The 22,793-nt window shown below is 36.0% G+C and overlaps 1 protein-coding gene across 1 annotated transcript in view; it reads left to right on the forward strand.

Moving 5' to 3' along the window:
* LOC101968493 (uncharacterized) overlaps positions 1-9,687 on the forward strand; it is a 67,499-nt gene extending 57,812 nt beyond the window's left edge. The window contains 2 exon segments of the mRNA XM_078023539.1: positions 3,073-6,779; positions 6,781-9,687. Of these exon segments, the coding sequence (XP_077879665.1) occupies positions 3,073-6,779; positions 6,781-7,125 (4,052 nt within the window). The 3' untranslated portion in view covers positions 7,126-9,687.
* Positions 9,688-22,793: the final 13,106 nt, after the last annotated feature.

Consider the following 22,793-nt stretch of genomic DNA (forward strand, 5'->3'; position numbering starts at 1 on the left):
TATCTTTGCTAATGATGTCATCGGTGGTACAATTTTTCCAAAAAGAGCCATCATTTGGCTTGGTGTCATTTTGCATCCTCCTCCCTTCTGCTAGTGATGGTCTAAAATTTGGGGGCCAACAGAGGTGAGGCAAAGAACCTCACCTGCCCCCCACTTGTGCAAAGGCCTATCCACAAGTACAGCTATATGCTGGACTGGTAGTGATGGGTAAGATCCAATTGCAGTGCTACCAACCTAAGACAGCAGGCTGACGTCTTGAGTTCAGCTCATCCAATGACGGCTAAGGACCATATGTGTATTGGACAACCTAACCGGCACAGTCACTACGCCACATTGCTTGTTGTTTGATTAAACTGTAGTGGGGAGACGCTGATAGCCACAGATGAGTCAGAATGGCCCCTGGCATTTTGCCATTCGGTTATATATTAGACCTTTACTGTACACCTTGGCCTGCTACTTTGGAGTTGTTGCGCTACTTTAGAGTTCTCATGGGGATTCCCGGAGAATTCCCATTGGTTGGGGAAGTGCGTGAGAAGGGATTTCCGGAAGAGGGATTTTCGGGTTGTTGGTTCCTGGAGGAGCTGTGTGGCGTTCGTGAGAATTCCTGGGGAGCGTGTGTGGAGTGTGCTGGTGAAGTTCAAAAATAATGTTTGTTCCTGCTTAAGTGGTTCGTGATTTGTGCCCAGCCAGACTGTGGCAGTTTGTAATCTTATTCTTTCACTTCTTTGATAATATTCCTAAATACCATTCTGTATTTTAAAAGAATTCATGATTGATTACATAGGACTTTCTTCCTAGTTGATATGTTGTTTTTTCTGGTGGTGTTCTCAAGATTCCCTTTTTGTAAATTTTTAAAATTTGAATAGAATGTAGTTTGAGATTGTCTGTATTCACACTTGTAGATTATTGAAATTTTGGACTGTAGTTTCTGTTTTATTTCTCTTAGTTAAACCTTGTCACACCTATTTGTTGGTACTGCAGGTGGAACTTAAAGTTGATTTACTACTACTTTCTATCCTTAGCTGTTTTCAAATATTTTTTATAAGAGATCACTAAGTTTCTGATACTGCCTTCCACTTATAAACTGTTTGTCTCAATGTCAGCTATGCATAACCACCCCTGACTCTCTCTCAAGCACTGTTCCTTAAGAAATTTTTCACAAATACAATTTTTATTTATTTCTATTAACAGTATTTCTCAGCATTTAGCTCATTAAACATCTTTCTAATGGTTTTTTTTGTTTGGTCAATTTCATCTCTCACTATCATAATGTTCAATTCCTAATATATTGTTTTTTGTTTGTTTGTTTTAATTAGTTATACATGATAGTACAATGATCTTGACATATCATACATTTGAATCAGATGGGATATAATTTCTCATTTTTCTGAATGTACAGGTTGCAGAATTACATTGGTCATGCAGTCACATATATACCCACAGCAATAATAATGTCTATTTTATTCTGTTGTCTTTCCATTCGCCCCTTCCACTCTCCTCCCCTTCCATCACTTCTCTCTATCCAACCTAATGTGGCTCACTTCTTTTTTCCCCCCTTACATCATCATACAGGTATTTTGTATAACAAAGGGGGTCTCCTTCCCTCCCCATGCAATTCCCATTCTCCCTCCCTTTCCCTCCCACCTCTCTTTTATATCTAGAGGTAATCTCTTCATATGCTCTTTCTCCCTACCCCATTTTGAGTCACCTCCCTTATATAAAGTATGTTGACATCCAATTCTTCATACATGTACTTTGGATAATGATTTCTATCACATTCCACCATCCTTGCTAATCCCCTACCACCTCCCTTTCCCTCCCACCCTCTTCCGTATCTAGAATTCATCTAATCCTTCCATGTTCCCCTTCCCTACCCAACTATGAGTCAACCTCCTTATATCAGAGAAAACCTTTGACATTTGTTTTTGGGGGATTGGCTAACTTTACTTAGCATAATCTTCTCTAATGCCATCCATTTTGCTGCAAATGCCATGATCTTATTCTTTGTTAGTGCTGAGTAATATTCCATTGTGTATAAAGACCACATTTTTTTAATCCATTCATCCATTGAAAGGCATCTAGGTTGGCTCCACAGTCTAGCTATAGGGAATTGTGCTGCTATAAACATTGATGTGGCTGTGTCCCTGTAGTATGCCATTTTTAGGTCTTTTGAGAATAGTCCAAGAAGAAGAATAGCTGGGTCAAATGGTGGTTTCATTCCCAGCTTTCCAAGGAATCTCCATACTGCTTTCTCTTGCTGAGAAAAAACTTTTTAGTTTGAATTCATTCCACTTGTTTATTCTCGGTTTTAATTCTTGTGCCATAGATGTCTTATTAAAAGACTTGGGGCCTAACCCCATGTGATAGAGATTAGGGCCTACTTTTTCTTCTATTAGACACAGAGTCTCTGGTTTGATTCCTAAATCCTTGATCCATTTTGAGTTAACTTTTGTGCATGGTGAGAAATAGGGATTCAATATCATTTTGTTGCATATGGATTTCCAGTTTTCCCAGCACAATTTGTTGAATGCTAGTCATTTATCTTGATTGCCATCTGTTAGCTTCCTTCAGGAAATATGGGTATAGTCTGCCAGGTATTTAATGTCTCTCAACTTGTTTTCTTGTTATCTCCAGATCTCTGTGTAATGGTAGAAGAAACCAGCTTTCAAACAATCCCAAGAAAACCACAAATGTTTGCATTTTTAATATATTTTCTTTTTCTGCTCAGAAAATGGAGATGGTAATTTTTTTATACCTTCTCAATGCTATACTATAGACATGGATATAGTGTGGTTGATAAAAATATACATTTCTTTTCCTCTAATATATTTCTCTTTGTAATGTTCTCATTTTGGATACTGTGATCTCTGAGATGGTTTGGGCAGTTCCAACAAGGTAATTAGTCTGTACATTTTTATTTAGTTTAAATGTATTAGGAATAATAATGTGTTTGGATTTTGTATTCTGCTACCCTCCTGGTGTCTAGACATTGATGTAATTTCATATGTGATATTTGCAAAACATTTATTCCTGATTAGTAGGTAAAATAATTACCATTTTTTTATATTTCAGCCATGAGTTCTCATAATTCCCATGAATTTTCAACAGAAGAGGATATAAGGAATGAAGAACATAATATTAACTGTTTACAAAAAAGGAAAATATGGAAAACTGAATGTGAGAATGAAAGTCAGAAATTTTATAATATGGGACAAAATGAATTAGCTATAAAGATATGTAATGAAAATTACACTGTCGGGGGACATCAAGAACATTTAATGTCTCAGAAAATAATTCAACATAGGCCAGTCACTTTTCAGGAGTTATATGTATCTTTACAAATAAATGCCCAGCAATTTTTGCAGCATATATATTTTCTTAATGAAAATGTGGAAAATGTGAAAAGAAATCTAGTTCACATTTCAACTTTTAACTTCACTGATTTCAAAGATAACACTGATTTAAATTTCCAGTCAAACATTTCAATAGACAAGAAATTTAGTACTGAAGGACAAATTTCTAAAAGAGATCATTTTGAGAATCTCTCTACTAAATATTCATTATTCTGCAATAAAGAAATAATTTCTGCTTATGCCAAAACATGCAATTTTAACAATTGTGAGAAAGTCCACACTTACTCATTATTTCTTTCTAAACACCTGAGATGGCATAGCAGTCATAATACCTCCATATATAAAGAATGTGACAAAGCTTTTGTTCAAAGTTCATTTGATACTAAACAGCAAAAAATTCATATCAAAGAGAGATTCTTCAATTTTAGAGAGTATGACAAATCCTTAAGTCATTATGTAAAACTTTCTGAATTTCAAAAACTTCATAATGGAGAGAAGCCTTACAAGTGGGAAGAATGTGGCAAACCTTTTTATCAAAAATCACACTTTATTCTTCACCAGAGAATTCATACCAGAGAGAAGGCATACAAATGTAAAGAATGTGGAAAGGCTTTTTATGAAAGAATCTCACTTAAATTTCACCTGAGAAATCATACCAGAGAGAAGCTCTACAAGTGGGAAGAATGTGGCAAAGCTTTTTGTCAAAAATTACACCTTGCTTGCCATCAGAGAATTCATACTGGAGAGAACCTGTACAATTGTAAAGACTGTGACAAAGCTTTTCATGTAAGAAGATTACTTATTCAACACCAAAAAATTCATGCTCGAGAGAAATCCTACAAATGTGAAGAATGTGGCAAAGCTTTCTATCGAAAATCACACCGTATTCGCCACCAGATAATTCATACTAAAAAGAAGCCCTACAAATGTGAAGAATGCAATAAAGTTTTTTATGTAAGAAAATTACTTATACAACACCAGAGAGTTCATGGTAGAGAGAAGTCCTACAAATGTGAAAAGTGTGGCAAAGCTTTTTATTGGAAATCACATCTTATTCGTCATGAGAGAATTCATACCAGAGAGAAACTCTACAAATGTGAAGAATGTATGGAAACTTTTTCCCACAGATCAGAACTTTTTCGCCACCAGAGAAGTCATACTGGAGAGAGGCCTTACATATGTGAAGAATGTGGCAAAGCTTTTTATCGAAAATCACACCTTATTCGCCATGAGAAAATTCATGCCAGAGAGAAGCTCTACAAATGTGAAGAATGTATGGAAGCTTTTTCCCGCATATCAGAACTTTCTCGCCACCAGAGAAGTCATATTGGAGAAAAGCCCTACAAATGTGAAGAATGTGGCAAAACTTTTTATCGTAAATCTCACCTTATTCGCCATGAGAGAATTCATACCAGAGAGAAGCCCTACAAATGTGAAGAATGTATCAAAACTTTTTCCTGCAGATCAGAACTTTCTTGCCACCAGAGAAGTCATACCGGAGAGAAACCCTACAAATGTGAAGAATGTATCAAAAGTTTTTCCTTCAGATCAGCACTTTCTCGCCACCAGAGAAGTCATACTGGAGAGAAGCCCTACAAATGTGAAGAATGTGGGAAAACTTTTTATCGAAAATCTCACCTTATTCGCCATGAGAGAATTCATACCAGAGTGAAGCCCTACAAATGTGAAGAATGTATCAAAACTTTTTCCAGCAGATCAGAACTTTCTCGCCACCAGAGAAGTCATACTGGTGAAAAGCCCTACAAATGTGAAGAATGTGGGAAAACTTTTTATCAAAAATCACACCTTATTCGCCACCAGAGAATTCATACCAGAGAGAATCCCTACAAATGTGAAGAATGTATCAAAACTTTTCCCTGCAGATCAGCACTTTCTCGCCACCAGAGAAGTCATACTGGAGAGAAGTCCTACAAATGTGAAGAATGTGGCAAAACTTTTTATAGAAAATTTCACCTTATTCGCCACGAGACAATTCATACCAGAGAGAAGCCCTACAAATGTGAAGAATGTATCAAAACTTTTTTCTGCAGATCAGAACTTTCTTGCCACCAGAGACGTCATACTGGAGAGAAGCCCTACAAATGTGAAGATTGTGGCAAAACTTTTTATCGAAAATTTCACCTTATTCGCCATGAGAGAATTCATACCAGAGGGAAGCCCTACAAATGTGAAGTATGTATCAAAAGTTTTTCCTTCAGATCAGAACTTTCTCGCCACCAGAGAAGTCATACTGGAGAGAAGCCCTACAAATGTGAAGAATGTGGGAAAACTTTTTATCGAAAATCTCACCTTATTCGCCATGAGAGAATTCATACCAGAGTGAAGCCCTACAAATGTGAAGAATGTATCAAAACTTTTTCCAGCAGATCAGAACTTTCTCGCCACCAGAGAAGTCATACTGGAGAAAAGCCCTACAAATGTGAAGAATGTGGGAAAACTTTTTATCAAAAATCACACCTTATTCGCCACCAGAGAATTCATACCAGAGAGAAGCCCTACAAATGTGAAGAATGCAACAAAGTTTTTTATGTAAGGGAAGTACTTACACAACACCAGAGAATTCATGCTAGAGAGATACCCTGCAAATGTGAAGAATGTGGCAAAGCTTTTTATCGAAAATCAAATCTTATCCGCCATGAGAGAATTCATACTAGAGAGAAGCCCAACAAATGTGAAGGATGTATTGAGACTTTTTCCCGTAGTTCAGGACTTTCTCGCCACCAGAGAAGTCATACAGGAGAAAAGGCCTACAAATGTGAAGAATGTGGGAAAATTTTTTATCAGAAATCACACCTTATTCGCCACCAGAGAATTCATACCAGAGAGAAGCCCTTCAAATGTGAAGTATGTAGCCAAGCTTTTTGTCAAAAATCACACCTTATTCACCACCAGATAATTCATACGAAAGAGAAGCCCTACACATCTGAAGAATGCAACAAAGCCTTTTATGTAAGTAAATTACTTACTCAACACCAGAGAATTCATACTAGAGAGAAGTCCTACAAATGTGAAGAATGTGGCAAAGCTTTTTGTAAAAGATCCCAACTTATCCACCACTGGATTATTCATACTGGAGAGAAGCCCTACAAATGTGAAGAATGTATGAAAACCTTTTCCCACAGATCAGAACTTTTTCGCCACCAGAGAATTCATACTGGAGAGAAGCCCTATAAATGTGAAGAATGTGGCAAAGCTTTCAATCAAAGATCACACCTTATTCGCCATGAGAGAATTCATACCAGAGAAAAGCCCTACAAATGTGAAGAATGTGGAAAAGCTTTTTATCAAAAGCCACACCTTATTGAACACCAGAGAATTCATACTGGGGAGAAGCCCTACAAATGTGAAGAATGTGGCAAAGCTTTTCGTCGGAGATCAAACCTTATTCGCCACCAGAGAATTCACACTAGAGAAAAGACCTATAAATGTGAAAAATTTGGCAAGTCTTTTTATCAAAGGACACACATTATTCGCCACCAGAGAGTTCACAATTGATAGAAGAAATACAAATTTGCATAATGTGACAAAATTCTTTTTCAAAGACCAGACGTTTTTCATTACCACAGTATGCATATTGGTGACAAGAACAACTAATGTGAAGAATGTAGGAAATCTTTTAATCAAATATTTAAGCTTTATGAATATTAAAGTATTTGTACTGCAGAGAAGCCCTATTAATGAGAATATGTGCCAAGCAGAGGAATCAGTAGAGATAAGTCTATCAGTTTTTGGCAACTTACTCAGCAACTGATAATTCCTAGTTTTGAAAAGGTATAAATGGAGAAAGTGTTATAAGTTCATAGCTATTGCTCATACATTACAGAAGACTAGGAAATTCATAGTGCAAAAATTTAAATGTGTCCAAGTCTTCATTCAAGTATCCAACTTTCTTCAGCATTTGAAACCCAATAGTGAAGGTGGAGCAACATTTATTCAACTTATATATATGCCTTAGATATGAATGAAATATTTACAAGAAATTTTAAAAACTTAGCAAATATTTTAACAGCATAATAAATTTCTATCTTTACTTCATATCTTGATGTGTGTGAGAATTTTTAAGAAAAAATTAGGGGGGATAGTAGAGAATAGGACTGACAGCAGAATACATCAGACACTAGAAAAACAATATGTCAATCAATGGAAGGGTAACTGATGTGATACAGCAATCTGTATACAGGGTAAAGTTGGGAGTTCATAACCCGCTTGAATCAAACTGTGAAATATGATGTATTAAGAACTGTGTAATGTTTTGAACGACCAACAATAAAAAATAAATTAAAAAATTTAAAAATTAAAAAAAAGAGAAAAAATTGTTTTAATGTAGAAAATTGGTTAATTTCTTCAATTTGATTCCAATTTATTAAACATCATTAGCTGATATGGTGGAAGTAATGAAATTTTAAAAAATATTTTAGTAGAGTGCCCATAGCTAATCTCTAAAAGGATATCAATGTCTTACACTTCAACAATGATTACTTAATACCCACTTTTGAAAATGACAGAAAACAGTACTCACATAATTGATTATATCAAAATTTCATATTTTTTTTGCCTAAATTTTTATTTTTATTTTTTTGTACTCTGAATTGAACTAAGGGGCACTTAACTACTGAGCTACATTACCTGCTTTTTCTTTTTCTTTTTCTTTTTTTTTTAATTTAGGGTGTCACTATGTTGCTGAGGCTGCCTTTGAATTTCTGAAACTCTTCCCAATTCACTAGGATTGCAGGGATGTGGGCCACCACATCCACCTTAGAATGTATTTTCACATATTCAAAAATTTTTTAACACTAACAAATTGAATATGTTTATTTCTTAAAGTGTAAATTATCAAACCTAGTAGTATATTAGAAACCAGATTATGTATAACCAAATAGGGTTGACCATGGTACTGTAGAGTAGAAAAAACTATTAAGATAGTAGATCACAATGCAAATTAAAGGATTTATGATCCTTTTGTGAATATCAGATACAATATATAAAATTCAACACATGCAGAGTAGAAAAAACTATTAAGATAGTAGATCACAATGCAGATTAAAGGATTTATGATCCTTTGTGTGAATATCAGATACAATAGATAAAATTCAACACATGCTACTAATAAGAGTCTCTATAAACTGAGTCTTTCATGAATGTTATTAAGAACCTCTACCATAAACTCTATCGTGTATGATGGTGAAGTGTTATAGAATTAAGGTGCCCAATATTACCAATTTTTCTTATTATTTTCCTGGATTTTTTTAATAAAAATATTTTGTTTTAATTAGTTACACATAACAATAAAATGCATTTCATATATCATATATACATGGATACAATTTGTCATTTGTCTATATGCTGTAGAATTATATTGGTCATGTAGTCACATATATACATATAGTAATAATGTCAGTTTCATTCTACTATGTTTCCTAACCCCACATCCCTATCCTTCCTGTCTCTTCACTTCCCTCTACCTAATCTACGGTAACATTATTCTTCCCTAATACATATTCATATTTTGTATGTGAGTTGTTTATAAATGTCAATGGTTTTTAATAGATTAACATTGTCATGTATTGAGTCACATATTTATGTCACAGATATTACTCTATTCCCTTTTATTAAAGGCTCTAGATAACAGGCATACTATTTGATACATAGTGTTATAATTTCTCCATTAATTATTTTCAACATTTTAATTATACCTTAATATTTGAAGGATTTAATTTGCATAAACCAGATTTTTATACTTTTCTTAGTTTGTAATCATGGAGGAATGGAAAGGGTGTATCAACATGAAAGTTAGGCCCATGTATCAGTATCTTGAATTTCAAAGTTTACATTTACCTCATAGAGTGACAGGACTGTTATGAACCCTGGTATTCTGAAGAGTCATAAAATCTCTCATTCAGGAGGATTATGAAGACCCCAGAGATTAGGAAACTATAGTGCATATTTTATGAATACCAAGGAATTCTTTTTTAAATTGGTCATGTGTAATCAAAGGAATCTTGCTATTCTGAGCCTTCCTGGATTGAACCTGATTCATCTGATAAGACAAGATAATTCCCTCTCTGAAGACCACAATACTCTGAGGAGCTAGGTCTCCATCCCTGAAAATAAAGGGAACCAATGGAGCCACTCTTTACCAGGGCATTGGTTTTATCTTCACCCATGGAAGAAATTAAGCCATATGTTAATACCATTTAATGTAGAATGAAACATTTTTAATGATGCTAGGGTAATGTGTCTTAATCTCTAAATGTACTAAATTTTCTTTCCTAAAAAATTTATCATACCATAAAAAGTACACGCTCTCCTCAAACTAAGGTGTCATTTCTTTGAAAAAGATTACTTGTGTCCGTATTTGCTACAAATAAGCTTTGCTGTATATGAACATTATTTTTCTTTCTGGTTTTGGAGGTTTTTGGTTTTATATTACTTTGTTTTTCTTGTGAGGTTGAAATTCAGGGCATCACACATGCTAGGCCAGTGGTCCATTTCTGAAGTACACCCTCAGCCTAGTAGCAACTATTCCAATTCAACCCCCCCCCCCCCCAAGAAGTGAATCCACTGAGTTTGGTAACCAAAATAATCAGGTAAGTTCATAGAACTATGAATCTCTGGCTACACAATGAGATACAAGACTAGCATGACATGAGGAGTCAGGGCTTATTCACTGTGGAAAATAAGAAACATCTTCCTACCAGGCAATAAAATTTTTCTTCCCATTCAGAAATAATGAGGGAGCAAGGCATCATCTGTCTTTGGGTACCTGGAACAATGAGAGCCCTTTTCAAAATAAAATGCACAGATACATCAAGATTACTTCTTGCCTTGCATACTTTAGGAAGAAAGTATCCAAGACCTATTGTCATAACATCTCTCTGATAACATTCATAGATTTTGGTGTATAATTCCACAGGCCAATTGTGCAACCTTAGTATATAAATAAATGAGACAGTATTTCCAGCTGTTTTCACTTTGTGTTTTTTACCTCCATATTCCCAGATTTGAGCCTGGAATTCTGGCTAAAATGGGGCGGATTCTTGAAGACATTTTGCTATGTGAAATAAGTCAGGGAAAAGTCAAATACTATCCATTCAAATTAAATGAGATATATGGAATACCAATTTTATTCATTGAAAATAAAGTGATGGTTATCAGAAATTGGTTGAAGAGAGAGATTGAGAGTGTTTAGAGCTCATTGGGTTTCTACTTGGGGTGACTAAAAAGTTTGACTTCGTTGGTATGGATATGCAGTTATATGAATGCACTTAATGCCATTTATTATGCTTAATATGGTTTAAAGAGAGAAATGGCTGAAAGGACAGTACCAGGCATAGCAGTGTATGCCCAGTGACTCAGGAGACTGAGGCAGGAGCATCTCAAGTTCAAGGCCAACCTGAGTGACTTATGGATAATATAATTTTAAAAATGATAGAGATAAATTTCAGTGTTAGAGTACCCTGTAGTTAAATCAATCTCTCTCTCTCTCTCTCTCTCTCTCTCTCTCTCTCTCTCTCTCCTCTCTCTCTCTCTCTGTCTCAGAATTGATCTGGTTCATGGTTTGCAAGCACTGTGTCACTGATTTATGTTTGGTTTTATTTTTGAAGTGGTATCTTGCAAAATTTCTGAGGCTGACCTTCAACTTGTATTCCTCCATTCTCAACTTATGAATACTCATGACTACAGGATTATAACACCTTCCTAGCTCAGAATGTATATTTCAAATGATGACTATTATGGTATATAAATTAAATATAAGTTTAAAGAAGGAAGGAATCATGGTTGTGTATCAAGGGGTACTGTGTGGTATTCCATCCAATGTTTATATTATGATTCATTCTGTCATTTTCTAATATAGATATTTGTGTTCTCTGCAGTTCCTTTGTTTTTATTTTTTCATGGGCTATTTGAAACAACGGTGATGTGAACATAAATAATATTAATTTCAGATCAATTTGTGTGCTTCTGAGCTTCCCCATAATTGTCATATCTCAGTAGTCTGAGGTACAGAGTGTGAGTTGGGATACCTCAGTAGACTGAGGTACAGAGGTTTTGAATGCATGGTGCTTTCCCCCTCTGCCTCAGGTACTTTCTCAGTTACATGAAGGGACCTGCAGGAAGTTTGCTTTTGTATTGTCAAATTATTTTGTCAGATGACACAACAGTTAAAATTAAATGTGCCCTGTATTACCCTGAAGCATCAAAACAAAGTGTAGGGAGTTAGGAACTAGATCAGCATTCAGGAAATTATTTTTTTTCTACATGTGTATGTGCAATCAATTTGATAATAGGAAAGCCTTAGCATTGATGCACACATTAAGCAATGTCTTTTTAACAAAATAATATCCTCTAAGACTGAGGATGTAGCTCAGTGTAAGAGCATGTGTTTAGTATATAAAAGAACCTCAGTTTGTACCCCAAATGCTGCCAAAAAAAAACTGGAGAGCAAAGGGAATATGAGGTCTCTCTCTTAGAGATATTGCATTTTCTCTTCCTCTTCTAGTGTTTTCTGTACTAATAAATTTTGTCATTTTAACTGAATTTTATGTCTCATCTGAAATTTGCTTCTGCAAGAATAAAAGAGCCAAGAAATGCAATGCAGCCATCCAATTCCTGGGGCCACAACCAGCAACAATACTAGTCCCTTTTTATTTTTTATTATTTATTTTTAAATTTTAAACAGTGTCTTGCTTAGATGCCAAACTGGTCTCAAACTTGTGCTTCCCTTGAATGAACTCCTGCTCCCAATACCTGGCCTTCGAGGCATATGCCACCAAACCAATTTTTTGTGTGTGTGTGGTATTTTAAAATACTCATTGTTGGTGGCTACTTTCCCTGTTGATTAATGTAATACTAGAATTCAAAATATAAAAAGCACAATTCCAGTGCTAAAGTCTAACTGTTGGTATGTAAGGTTATGTTATGGGAGGAGAATCCAGGGAGAAATAAAAACATCAACTCAGAAAAAGTGGTGTGCATGGTACAAAAGATTTTTATCATTTATCATTCCAGAGATTTGGACAGGTCTATGTAACAATGCAGATACACATTCAAGGAAGAATGTGGAATATCTCCAGATCTAGAAGTCACCAAATTCTTGGTCTGTGGTGTTACTATATATAAAGAGAGACATTTGATTGGAGTGGATTAGAGGTAGCTTCATAGCATAATTACATGATTTGACACCAGTTTTTCTTGGTTTGCTCATTCTGTTCTGTTATGCTATTTTGTGGGCAAGAAGGGTGGTCTAAGAGTAATGCTGGAATATTGGAGTTGCTTGTTTTCAATTGCATACTTCATGGATATTCCTGTGTTCCCATGATTTATTGGCTTTCTATTTTAAGAATCATTTTTTTTCCTTTCTCTCCTAAATTTCCTGTCTCATCCAGACATATTCCAGTTATTTATGGCCCTCAAGTGTTTCTAAAGCAGCTATCAAATTATCACTTGGTTGGTAAACTAGCTGTCAAATAAAAGTCTTAGGAGAATTTTAATTATTTGATTTCTGATTTTATTTGTTTATTTATGTTCTCTTATTGTTTCAGCAGTGGCCCAAAAGTGTGGTTCATAAGCCAGTGGGGCAGCATCAGTATCACTTCTAGACCTTCACTCTGAATTTCATCCTGCGCATCATTGGTAATGGGGCCCACTCAGTGTGTCTTAATGAAGCCCTGAAGAACCATCAGTTATGTGCTAAAGAATGAGAACCAATTGTTTACATGTGGATAACTCACGTAGTGGTAAAAGTACCTCATCTAGGCAAATTTTAGAAATGCAGAATCCCAGAATACACTCCAGATCCACTAAATTAGAAGCCACCTCTCAGTTGTCTCCAAGCAATTCAATTCTGAGAATTACCATGTTTATGTAATGTACTGAGGATATTTTCAGGGAGTTGGGAAATGTGACAGCTTAATTGGACAAGTGATGAAAACGTTTTCAAGCACCAGTTTTTGAGCCCCAGTGCACCACAAACTGCTTAATAAAGTTTGGGGTGATGGCAGAGCTCAGGGTCTAGCAAGGTAGAAAGGGCATTTGCTGGGAAGATTCCAGCATTAACATTGAATTCTAGCTGAGTATCCAGGAGAAGTTCTATTGGGAATGTTTGAGAAGCTGTAGTGATTTCTGCAAAGTGAAGGATAGTAAAAACAGAAGTTGGTGTCTTGTGCAAGCATGCAGCTGTAGATGCTTGGAAAGTGCTCCCTAGGGCAATGTGGAAACCACTCTAATGGAAAGAAATATGTAAAGGGTCAGAGTGGATAGAGGTAGAACACATTCCTACACAGTCCAATGTCTCCTTGGATCCCCATTTCTTTCAAGGCTTCCCTGTCACCATCTTATAGGTAACTGGCTAGGGAATTTGAGGTGAGGGAGCACCTGGTACTGGAGCATGGATTATAGGTAGTAGAATGCAAATGCAATGAGTTGTGGACAGTTAAGAAATAAGATTCCATTCCCCTAAATGTAGTCTCTAGGCCACCACATCTGCCAGCTCTCCCTGAGCTATCAAGAAGTGGCACAGATCCTACTTATTCCAATCCCTATTTCATCCTTCCTCAAGTCCAGTCCCCTGGATCCCACATTCAACACAGTCCCAAGGTAAAGGGAATGTGAGATCTGAGTTCTACAGCCACTTATTCGAATAAAGGGTACATTGATTTTTCTCCCCACTATAGGAGCGTACACTAAGATTCTGGCATTGCTGAATAAAGTAGGTGGTGTCCCTATGGGACCAGGTTTGCTACTGCAGTTCTCTTAGATGCACTAATTCTGCACATACTTAGTGTCAGTCCCATTGCCTAATTAAAATAGGGAACATCAGGATTTAGTGGATTAAGGGTCATCTAAATGGGTGGCAGAATTGAGGGGATATCCTTTCCATTGTTTTCTACCGTCCTGCAAAGGCTGTGCTGAGTAATTTTTGAAGTGGCTGTTCCAGGCTTACTCTTTCATTTTTGTCTTACAACCTAGGGGTTGTGGAGCCTCCTTGTTACCACCTTTTAGGAGAAATAATGTAAGTGCTTTAAGGTGGGAGAATTTCCTACTTATATGACTATAGATGTTGTAACTGATAAGATCTTGGCCTACAGGAAGGAAAAAGTTTAGCAAAGGGTAAATGAGAGCAACAGCAAATAGAAGAAAGATACACATAAGGAATTTCTAGGGCTCAAGAAATTACAGTAAACATTAGATTCATATTTGCAGTGCTGGTGGATGGGTGGGGATAATATGTCTGTTAACATTTATTTTAACTCTTGCCAGAGAAGACTTGGCATGTGACAGGATATTTGACAATTATTCAGAAACTGTCTGATTTGACCTCTCATTAATTGGCCCTGAAACCATCCTCAACTAGTGTTTTCCTCACTACAGTGAAAGGCAAGAGTCAAGGGTGGCTGTTTTGGAAAGCTGACTGTGGCAGACTTAGGCAAGGTAGATATGGAGGTCACCAGCCCCAATTCCTTTGTTCTTGCTTGAGAGGACTACAGGCAAGACAATGCACTTACTAAAATAATGGAAAAGTTTACCAAAATGGATAGAAAATAGGGAAAGAGGACACTCTCAATAGAGACAGTCCTTAGAAAGGAGAAGGGTAGTGTACCCCCTCCTCTACTCTCATTTTATTGGGAAGCAGATATTTGTAGAGATCCATCTGAGGCTACCTGTTGAATTGATTGTAAGCAAAATGACATCAGACTTTGAAATTCTCACTGTGCATGCTAAATGTCCAAAGCAACTCCAGGGTAACTTTAGCCCCATGCTGACCAGTCCTAATTGGTACTTGTTTTTTCAGATATTGTGGTTAAGGGTATTATCTTATTTCCCTGAGTTCTAGATTCTAATCTGTTTAAGGGTCAAAAATCCCCCCTTTCAAGGTAACATATATTCTTATGAACATTTTGGGCCTGCATTTCTACTCAGATAATAGGTTGTTTGTTGAGAATGTAAGATATCCTAATGGCTAAAGCCAGGCAGGACTGAAGGTAAATTACTTTTTAAATGAAGGTGGGTGTCAACACAATGGGCCCAATTAATAGAATTATTTCCTTCACCACACGTGCCCATCAATTTTCTCTGTCACCTAGGAGCAGGAGCATTTTTATATTCATGTTTACCTCCTTGAGTGTTGTTGGGCTCTGAATTTGCCTATTCCAGTTGTGTGCATCTCCCTTTCTTACCTTTGGACATGACTTTTCTTTCTGGCTCCAAAAGGTGTTTGATCCTTATACAGCTCATAATCATTCCTTACAGTTCAAAAATGTTTGAAATCTATACAGGGCTGTGTTTGACTTTCTCAGATCACTTGTTAATCTAGTAATATCTTCTACACTTTGCTCATCCAAAAAAAAATTTTTTTGGAGTGTTGGGATTTGAACCCAGGACCTCGCATATGTTCACAAGTTCTATACCATTCAACTACATTTCCACCTCTAATCCAAAATTTAGTCGTTTTGAGGCATCTGTGGATGAGCACAATGTGAGCCATCAAGCACATCTGCTAGTCACAGTAGGGAGCAAGTGTGCCCAACCATCTACCTGTTTCACTTGACTTTATAGGAATAAGGGATATCCTTTGCCAAAACTGGCTTCTTTCTTTTAATATCAGGGTATTTCAATTTTTATTTTATTTCTTGAAAAGTAGAATGGTTTCTGTAAGAAAAGAGGTGTTTCAGGAAATTTACATGTTCATGGTTATTTTCAAATGATTGCATGCTGATTATGTTTTCTGACTGATGTACACTAGATGGAGTTTAAACATTAACTTACATATTTATAAAGGGATTATGTGTATACATGGCTAGAATATTGCTGAGGGATTTTCCAGTTTTTTTGCCACATTGCCTCTCTCATTTGTATAGAAATGCTTCTTAATCTTAGCATGGCAGATACATACCAGAGGAAATCTTAAGTAGCCTGTCACCCATGGACCCACACACTGATCCATCCACCTTTTTCATGAGCCATGTGTTTTTCAACTATTATTGAATAAACCCAGTCTTTTGCACTCAAGGGGCCTAAGGTGTATTTTATTGGTTATTGGAGACGCTGAGTTGGTTATTGTTCCACTTCAGTGCCCTAAATACAAAACTGGGCTCCATCTGGGATCTATATCTAGTACCACATGTAGCTTAAGGAAAATTCTCTTTTTTTTTAAGGAATTAATAGTTTGCTATAATAACATCATTTTGTAGTAATTTGTACCTGCAACTGGGAGCTTTTAGTAAATTTATTTTTATTTAATACTCTCAGGCTTTTATAATTTAAATGTCTTGTACTTTTGCTCTGATTTTTCCTGTTATTGGCCTTTCCCATAATACTCCCACATACAACTTATTTGGTTCTCAAATTCTGATAACATCATGAATTCATTCACATATTCTGTCATTCTTCCAGTGGTTCTCTACTAACAGGACTGAGTGAGTTTTCTTTTATCTTTTACTTCTTATCCGGGGTACCTTGTGCATTACTGCCTTGAGAATTTAATGAGCCATTCATGTGTCCTGTGGTGGCATCATCTCATTTTCTCACTGGATTTGCTATTTCTTCCTTGTTATTTTGTCGCAGGTCTTTATTCATTTTGTACCTTTTCTAGATATTCCATACATGTGTTTTACTTTTCTTTATGGTACTGGGGATTGAAACCAGGGACACTAAACCACTGAGCCACATCCCAAGCTCTTTATTTTATTTTATTTTATTTTATTTAAAAACAGGGTCCCACTGAGGTTTTTAGTGCCTCACTATGTTGCTCAGGCTTGGTTTGAACACATAATTCTCCTGCATCATCCTCCCAAGCCACTGGCATTACAAGTGTGTGTCATTGCACTTGGCTCACCCACAAAATTCTGAAACAGATTTTTGTCATGACTTCCCAGCTTGACATCAGACTCCTGAGCATCAGTGATATCCCTATTCTAGTCTCCTTAACACCTAGGACTATAGATGTGTGCCCTACAACATGCTTTTATCCATTTAGTTGAGTGGCTACTTTTTCATATAAATATCCTTTGTGTTCAGATGATGCATGGAGATTCTTTGCACACATCAATTTTATACTTCTGTGAAAAGGAACATAGAGGACTTAGTACTTTTTGAAGGAATCTAGAAGCCTTCAGAGGTATTAAGTGACAACATGGGAGCAGAAATTTTTGAAACTGTAGACAGGGAGGATAAATGTGTCTTATCAAGTTGTCATGGCAAAAATGACATGGAATTGAGTGGTTTGAAAAAATACTAATTTATTTCTCACAATTCTGGAATCTGTAAAGTTTAAGGTCAAGCTTCTAGCATATTAGATTACCATAAGTATTCCCTTCCTGGCTTGTAAAGAACTTGTCATGTGAAGATTGATGAAGGTTTCAAGGATCAAGCGTCTGTCATGAAGGAAGATGTGAGGCATAGTGGGAATATTGGGCATCCTTTATTCAGAGGTGGGTGTAGACTTTAACCAGCCCCCAGATTCAGACCAAGCTCACAGCCAGTTCCATTATAGTCCTCATTTTGCCCATATTAGCCCATTTTCCCTGAGTCTTTTTCACAAACCTTTTAATACAAAATGTAAGTCAAGGGGCTGGGGTTGTATCTCAGTGGCAAAGCACTTGCCTCGCATGTGTGAGGCACTGAGTTTGATCCTCAGAACCACATAAAAATAAACAAATTTTAAAAAGGTACAAAAAACGTAAGTCAAACAAAGGCATACTGTGCTTACAAGTAAATGCTTATGACCTGGAGTTCATAAACTGGATCAGAGTGTTTCAGGCCTTGACTAACCACAGCATAGCCATTTCCCAGCCCTGGCTACACACTGAAAATAAAAATAGCCTGCAGAAATTTTCAGAGGGGGAGCCTAACTGCAGCCATTTTAGGCTTACCCCAACATGGCTTTATTCTCTTTGAGTTCCATGACGTTTGCTTAGAGCTATATTTGCAATTCTCCTTTCTATGTCTGTGATGGAGAGAATTGAACCCAGAATCTTGCTCATGTTATTGTTTTTCATTTTTATAAAACATATAATCCTAGCATATTAGCCTATGTACCCCACCTTAAGATCTCATTTCCTAAAGGTCTTATCTCCAATAAAATCACATTTCATGGAACATGGCTTCAACATAGAAATTTTGGGGTGGCACAACAAATTCTGTTCAGAGTAGAGGGTTGGAGATGTATTTATCTAGTTATTAGTTATTTTTAATTTAATTATTTTGGTAGCAGAGATTAAACTGAAGAGTACTTTAAACTCTGACCTACATTCCCAGCCCTTTTACTTTTTATTTTGTGACAGAGTCTCTCTAAGTTGATTAGAGCCTCACTAAATTGCTGTCATTAACTTTGAATTTGTGATCCACCAGCTACAGCTGCATGAGTTGCTGGTATTACAGGCATGCCCCACCCTGTCTGGCTGAAGTTATATTTAAATAAAGGAAGTGAGATGTGTTGATATGTAGAGAAAGTATTTTTAAAAGAATAAACAGCCAATGCCAAGGCTCAGAGGGAAAAGAAGAGAATTTTCTTTCCAGGTCAGAGCATTTAAAGCAACATAGACTAGAATAAGGCCTTCAGATTTTAATCTAAAGTAGATGAAACTCAGTGGTGAATTTTGAGTTAAGGAGGGAAGCTTCATGTATGTGTGTTCTGGGTATTAAACCCAGGGCCTCATGAACACTAAACCTGGGGTCTACTACTGAGCCATACCCCCATCTTTCCAGTTTACATTTTTGTGGCACTGATCTAATTTAGCTTTAAACTAAGTATAGGATAGTCCTTGTTAGAATAGACTGAAGTTTATGCAGTCTTAAAGTTAGAGGACCAGATAAGGGCAGTGGGGGAAACAGATGGTGAGAAGTGGTTGAATTATGAGGTTGGGCTGAGTAGGTTTGCTAATGAACCAGGTATGAGAGGATGAAAAGTTCTTGGTCTGAGCACATGGACAGAAATTGACCATTAATTGAGGTGCCTGAGAAGAAGGTTCAGGATGGGATTAATTATGATGCCAACCTGACACTTAATGTGGAAATGATGCTTCTGTGATTTCCGCCTCACTGAAAATGTTACTCATCCCAGGAATTTCTCATTACCTTTTAAATTATCTTCTCTGCCTTAGGTCTAGGTGTTACCCAAAGCCTTGGGAATTATTCCATGGAGTGTGACTTTCTCTTCTTCATGTTCAACCAAAACTTCTTCACTCATGTTATTTCCATAACTTTTCCACAAATCAGCTTATGGTCAGAATTTTTTACATCAGTTCCCCTTGTGCTTCTTATTGAATACCAGATCCTCTACACAGACATTTCTATTATGTGTATATCTATTCTACATGTTGAGTACCCAAATCTTCTACACTGAGTGCAAGTGCAGTTTAATGAAATGTATTTCTCTATAGAAGCCTCCCAAGCAATAGAGGGGACCTTAGAAAGATAAGATAGTGATCCTATGTGTTAGGACCAAAAAAATAATAATCCTGGCCTTGATAGATGTACATTTTGTGCTGGGCACTATGCCCCCCTACCTCAGCACTCACACTTTTTTAAATTATACATGACAGTAGAGTCTATTTTGTATTTTGACACACTTTATACATGCATAGAATATATATTATTCTAATTAGGGCCCCAGTCTTGTGCATGTGTACAATGATGGGATTCACTGGTGTATTCATAGAAGTAAATGAGAAAGTTATATCTGATTTTTACCTTTCCTGTCCCTATCCCTCTTCCTTTCCTTAATTCTCCTTTGTCTAATTCTCTGAACTTCTATCCTTCTCCCCTCAATTACTATGGGTTAGCTCACACATTTTTTTTACATTGGCTTTCATTTGAGCAAGTAAATCCATACATCCAACTTTATTCAGTTGATTAATTTTGGTAAAAGATTGAGCCCGGTGGCATGCCACATCCCCGGTCCCTTCAATTTTTTAAAAAAATATTTGTATTTGTAGATGGACACAATATATTTTATTTTATGTTTTAATTTTTATGTGGCACTGGGGATCAAACCCAGTGCTTCACATGTGCTAGGCAAGTGCTCTACCACTTTACTATAGTTCCAGCCCCCACCCCAGTCCCTTTAATTTTTGAGACCAGGTCTTACACTTTAGAGTGACCTAGAAATTGGTATTCTCCTGCCCTAGCCACTGGAGTAGCTGGGATTACACACATGGGTTATCACATACAGCTCTCAACTTCCCTTTACATTTTTCCTCCACCATTCTTTCATTAATTCATTGGTGTTAACATATGCTGAAACTTTAGTTTGTGCGATATATTCCTTTATTCATCTTTTTTCTGTCTCTTCCTTTGTTATGATCTTATTATTTTTATAACAATCAATTCATAGTAAAATTATCTGATAGTGCCCATGCTCATATTTTCCCCAGAATTTTGCAATTTTGAACTTTGAAAGATGTAAATAGGAAATTTTACTGAATAATGATAAGTTGGTTTGGAGAAATCTGTAACTTGACTTGTTTGACATTTTGTTTTTCAACGCTTTTAAGTCAGAGCCTTGTACATGCTAGGCAAGCACTCCAACACTGAACTCCACCTCTAGTTTATGAATTCATAAAAGTGTTTTTCTATATTTTCCTAAAATGTGATCTATAATTTATTTATCTATTGTTTTTTTTAAAAAAAAATATTTTCTGCTTAGAATGAAATTCCTAATACGGAAAACACAGTAAAATAAATAGGGCATAATTTTTTATGTTCATATATGAATATGTGACCAATGAAATTTTGCATCATGTATGACAGCAAGAATGAGATTTTAATTAAATTTTACTCCATGTATATATAATTTGTCAAAATACACTCTACTGTTGTGTATAACTGAAAAGAACAAAAACATGAAATTCTTTCTCTTCCTCCTCCCTTTTTCTAATTGATTTGCAATAAGTATGAAGCAATTATGTTGCTGGCAGTCTGTATGTCTCATTATTGACTGTCTGGCACACCCAGAGTAGTTAGTAAAAGACACCACCTATGACAAAACATAAAAACAGATATATTTCTTGCTAGTATTCAGGTGATTATCTTCTAAGTGTTTACTGAGGATTATTTGTTCCATTTTAGAATACAACTGACTTAAGATGAGACCCTGGGCTGCAGTAGGAGCTCAGTGGTAGAACCTGTTCCTCCCAAGCATGAGGGCCTGAATTTCATCCCCATCACTGTAAAATATGTACCTCTAAATTTGCTATATAGTTTCATACATTGTAAAATTTTTTAGACCAAGCCTGGAAATATGATATTCTTTCACATTTTCAGTGTGTGCAAAAAATTACAGGCCACCATCAATAGAGAGCCAAATTGAAAGAGAAATGATCCTTTAATGAGCAAGCCAGTCAGGCAACTGGGAGCTAGATAGCACCACAAAGAACTCTGAGCAATTGAATTTTGAAAGAACAGAGTTTATAAAGGCAAATACCACAAAACTACAGTGACAGTTGGGCTGATATAAAGTCATTGTTGAGACAAATACTTTGATTACATGAAAAATTATTTTAATTATACATTTATTTCAATTAATTTTTGAGGAGTTTCATGCATGGTAGATTTTTGTAGGCCAAACTTGGAAGTACTGTGTTCTCCCACATTCTATCTTAGATGCAAAGGGGCAGAAAAATGGAGTCTTTTTTGTCTCTTCCAGTTAAATAAAATAAAACTGTCTCTGCTATGGTACTTGGTCAAACTGTTATTTTATTTATTGGTTGATTCTCTTGACTTTCTTAGGCTCTCATCAGAGCAGCATGTGATCACTTTATTGCATTTTTTCCTATTTCTTTTTATTAATACATTGCAGAGTATTTGCAGAACAAATCTAACTGTGATAGTGGTCCTTTTGTTACTTTTCATTTTAATGAAAACAATATTGTATGTAAGCTGTAATATATATTAGCAAATTAAAGAACTATTCTATTTTGAATGTCTTTTTTTACTCAGTTGAGATTTAAATTATATATATATATATAATTATGGTTATTTTTATTGTTGTTAATAATCAAAACCCAATGTGTTGATGTGACCATGAATTCCTTGGTATAATCTGTACTTTTTTTTCTTTTCTTTTGAAATCCCTTACATATTTTCTGTTTTCTTGATGATTTCAAAATGGACTTTAAAAAACTTAAAAATAATGAACTTAATTTGGGGGCTGGAGTTGTCACATGGTGGTAGAGCACTTGCCTAGCATGTGTGGGGCACTGGGTTAGATTCTCAGCACTGCATATAAAATAAAACGAAGGTTCATTGAGAACTAAAAAAATGTTTTTTTAAAAAAAGGAACTTAATTTTTTCTCCAGAATCATTATGTGAAGCTAATCTTCATGACAAGGGGTACCATTTTTTAGCCCATGTTGAATTGCGCAGCTGCTTGAATCTTTTTATCAGAGATTCTTAAAAAATGTTATTTCTCTCAGAAAAATT

Source organism: Ictidomys tridecemlineatus, chromosome 10 (genome assembly GCF_052094955.1).
Source record: "Ictidomys tridecemlineatus isolate mIctTri1 chromosome 10, mIctTri1.hap1, whole genome shotgun sequence".
NCBI classification, from domain to species: Eukaryota; Metazoa; Chordata; class Mammalia; order Rodentia; family Sciuridae; genus Ictidomys; species Ictidomys tridecemlineatus.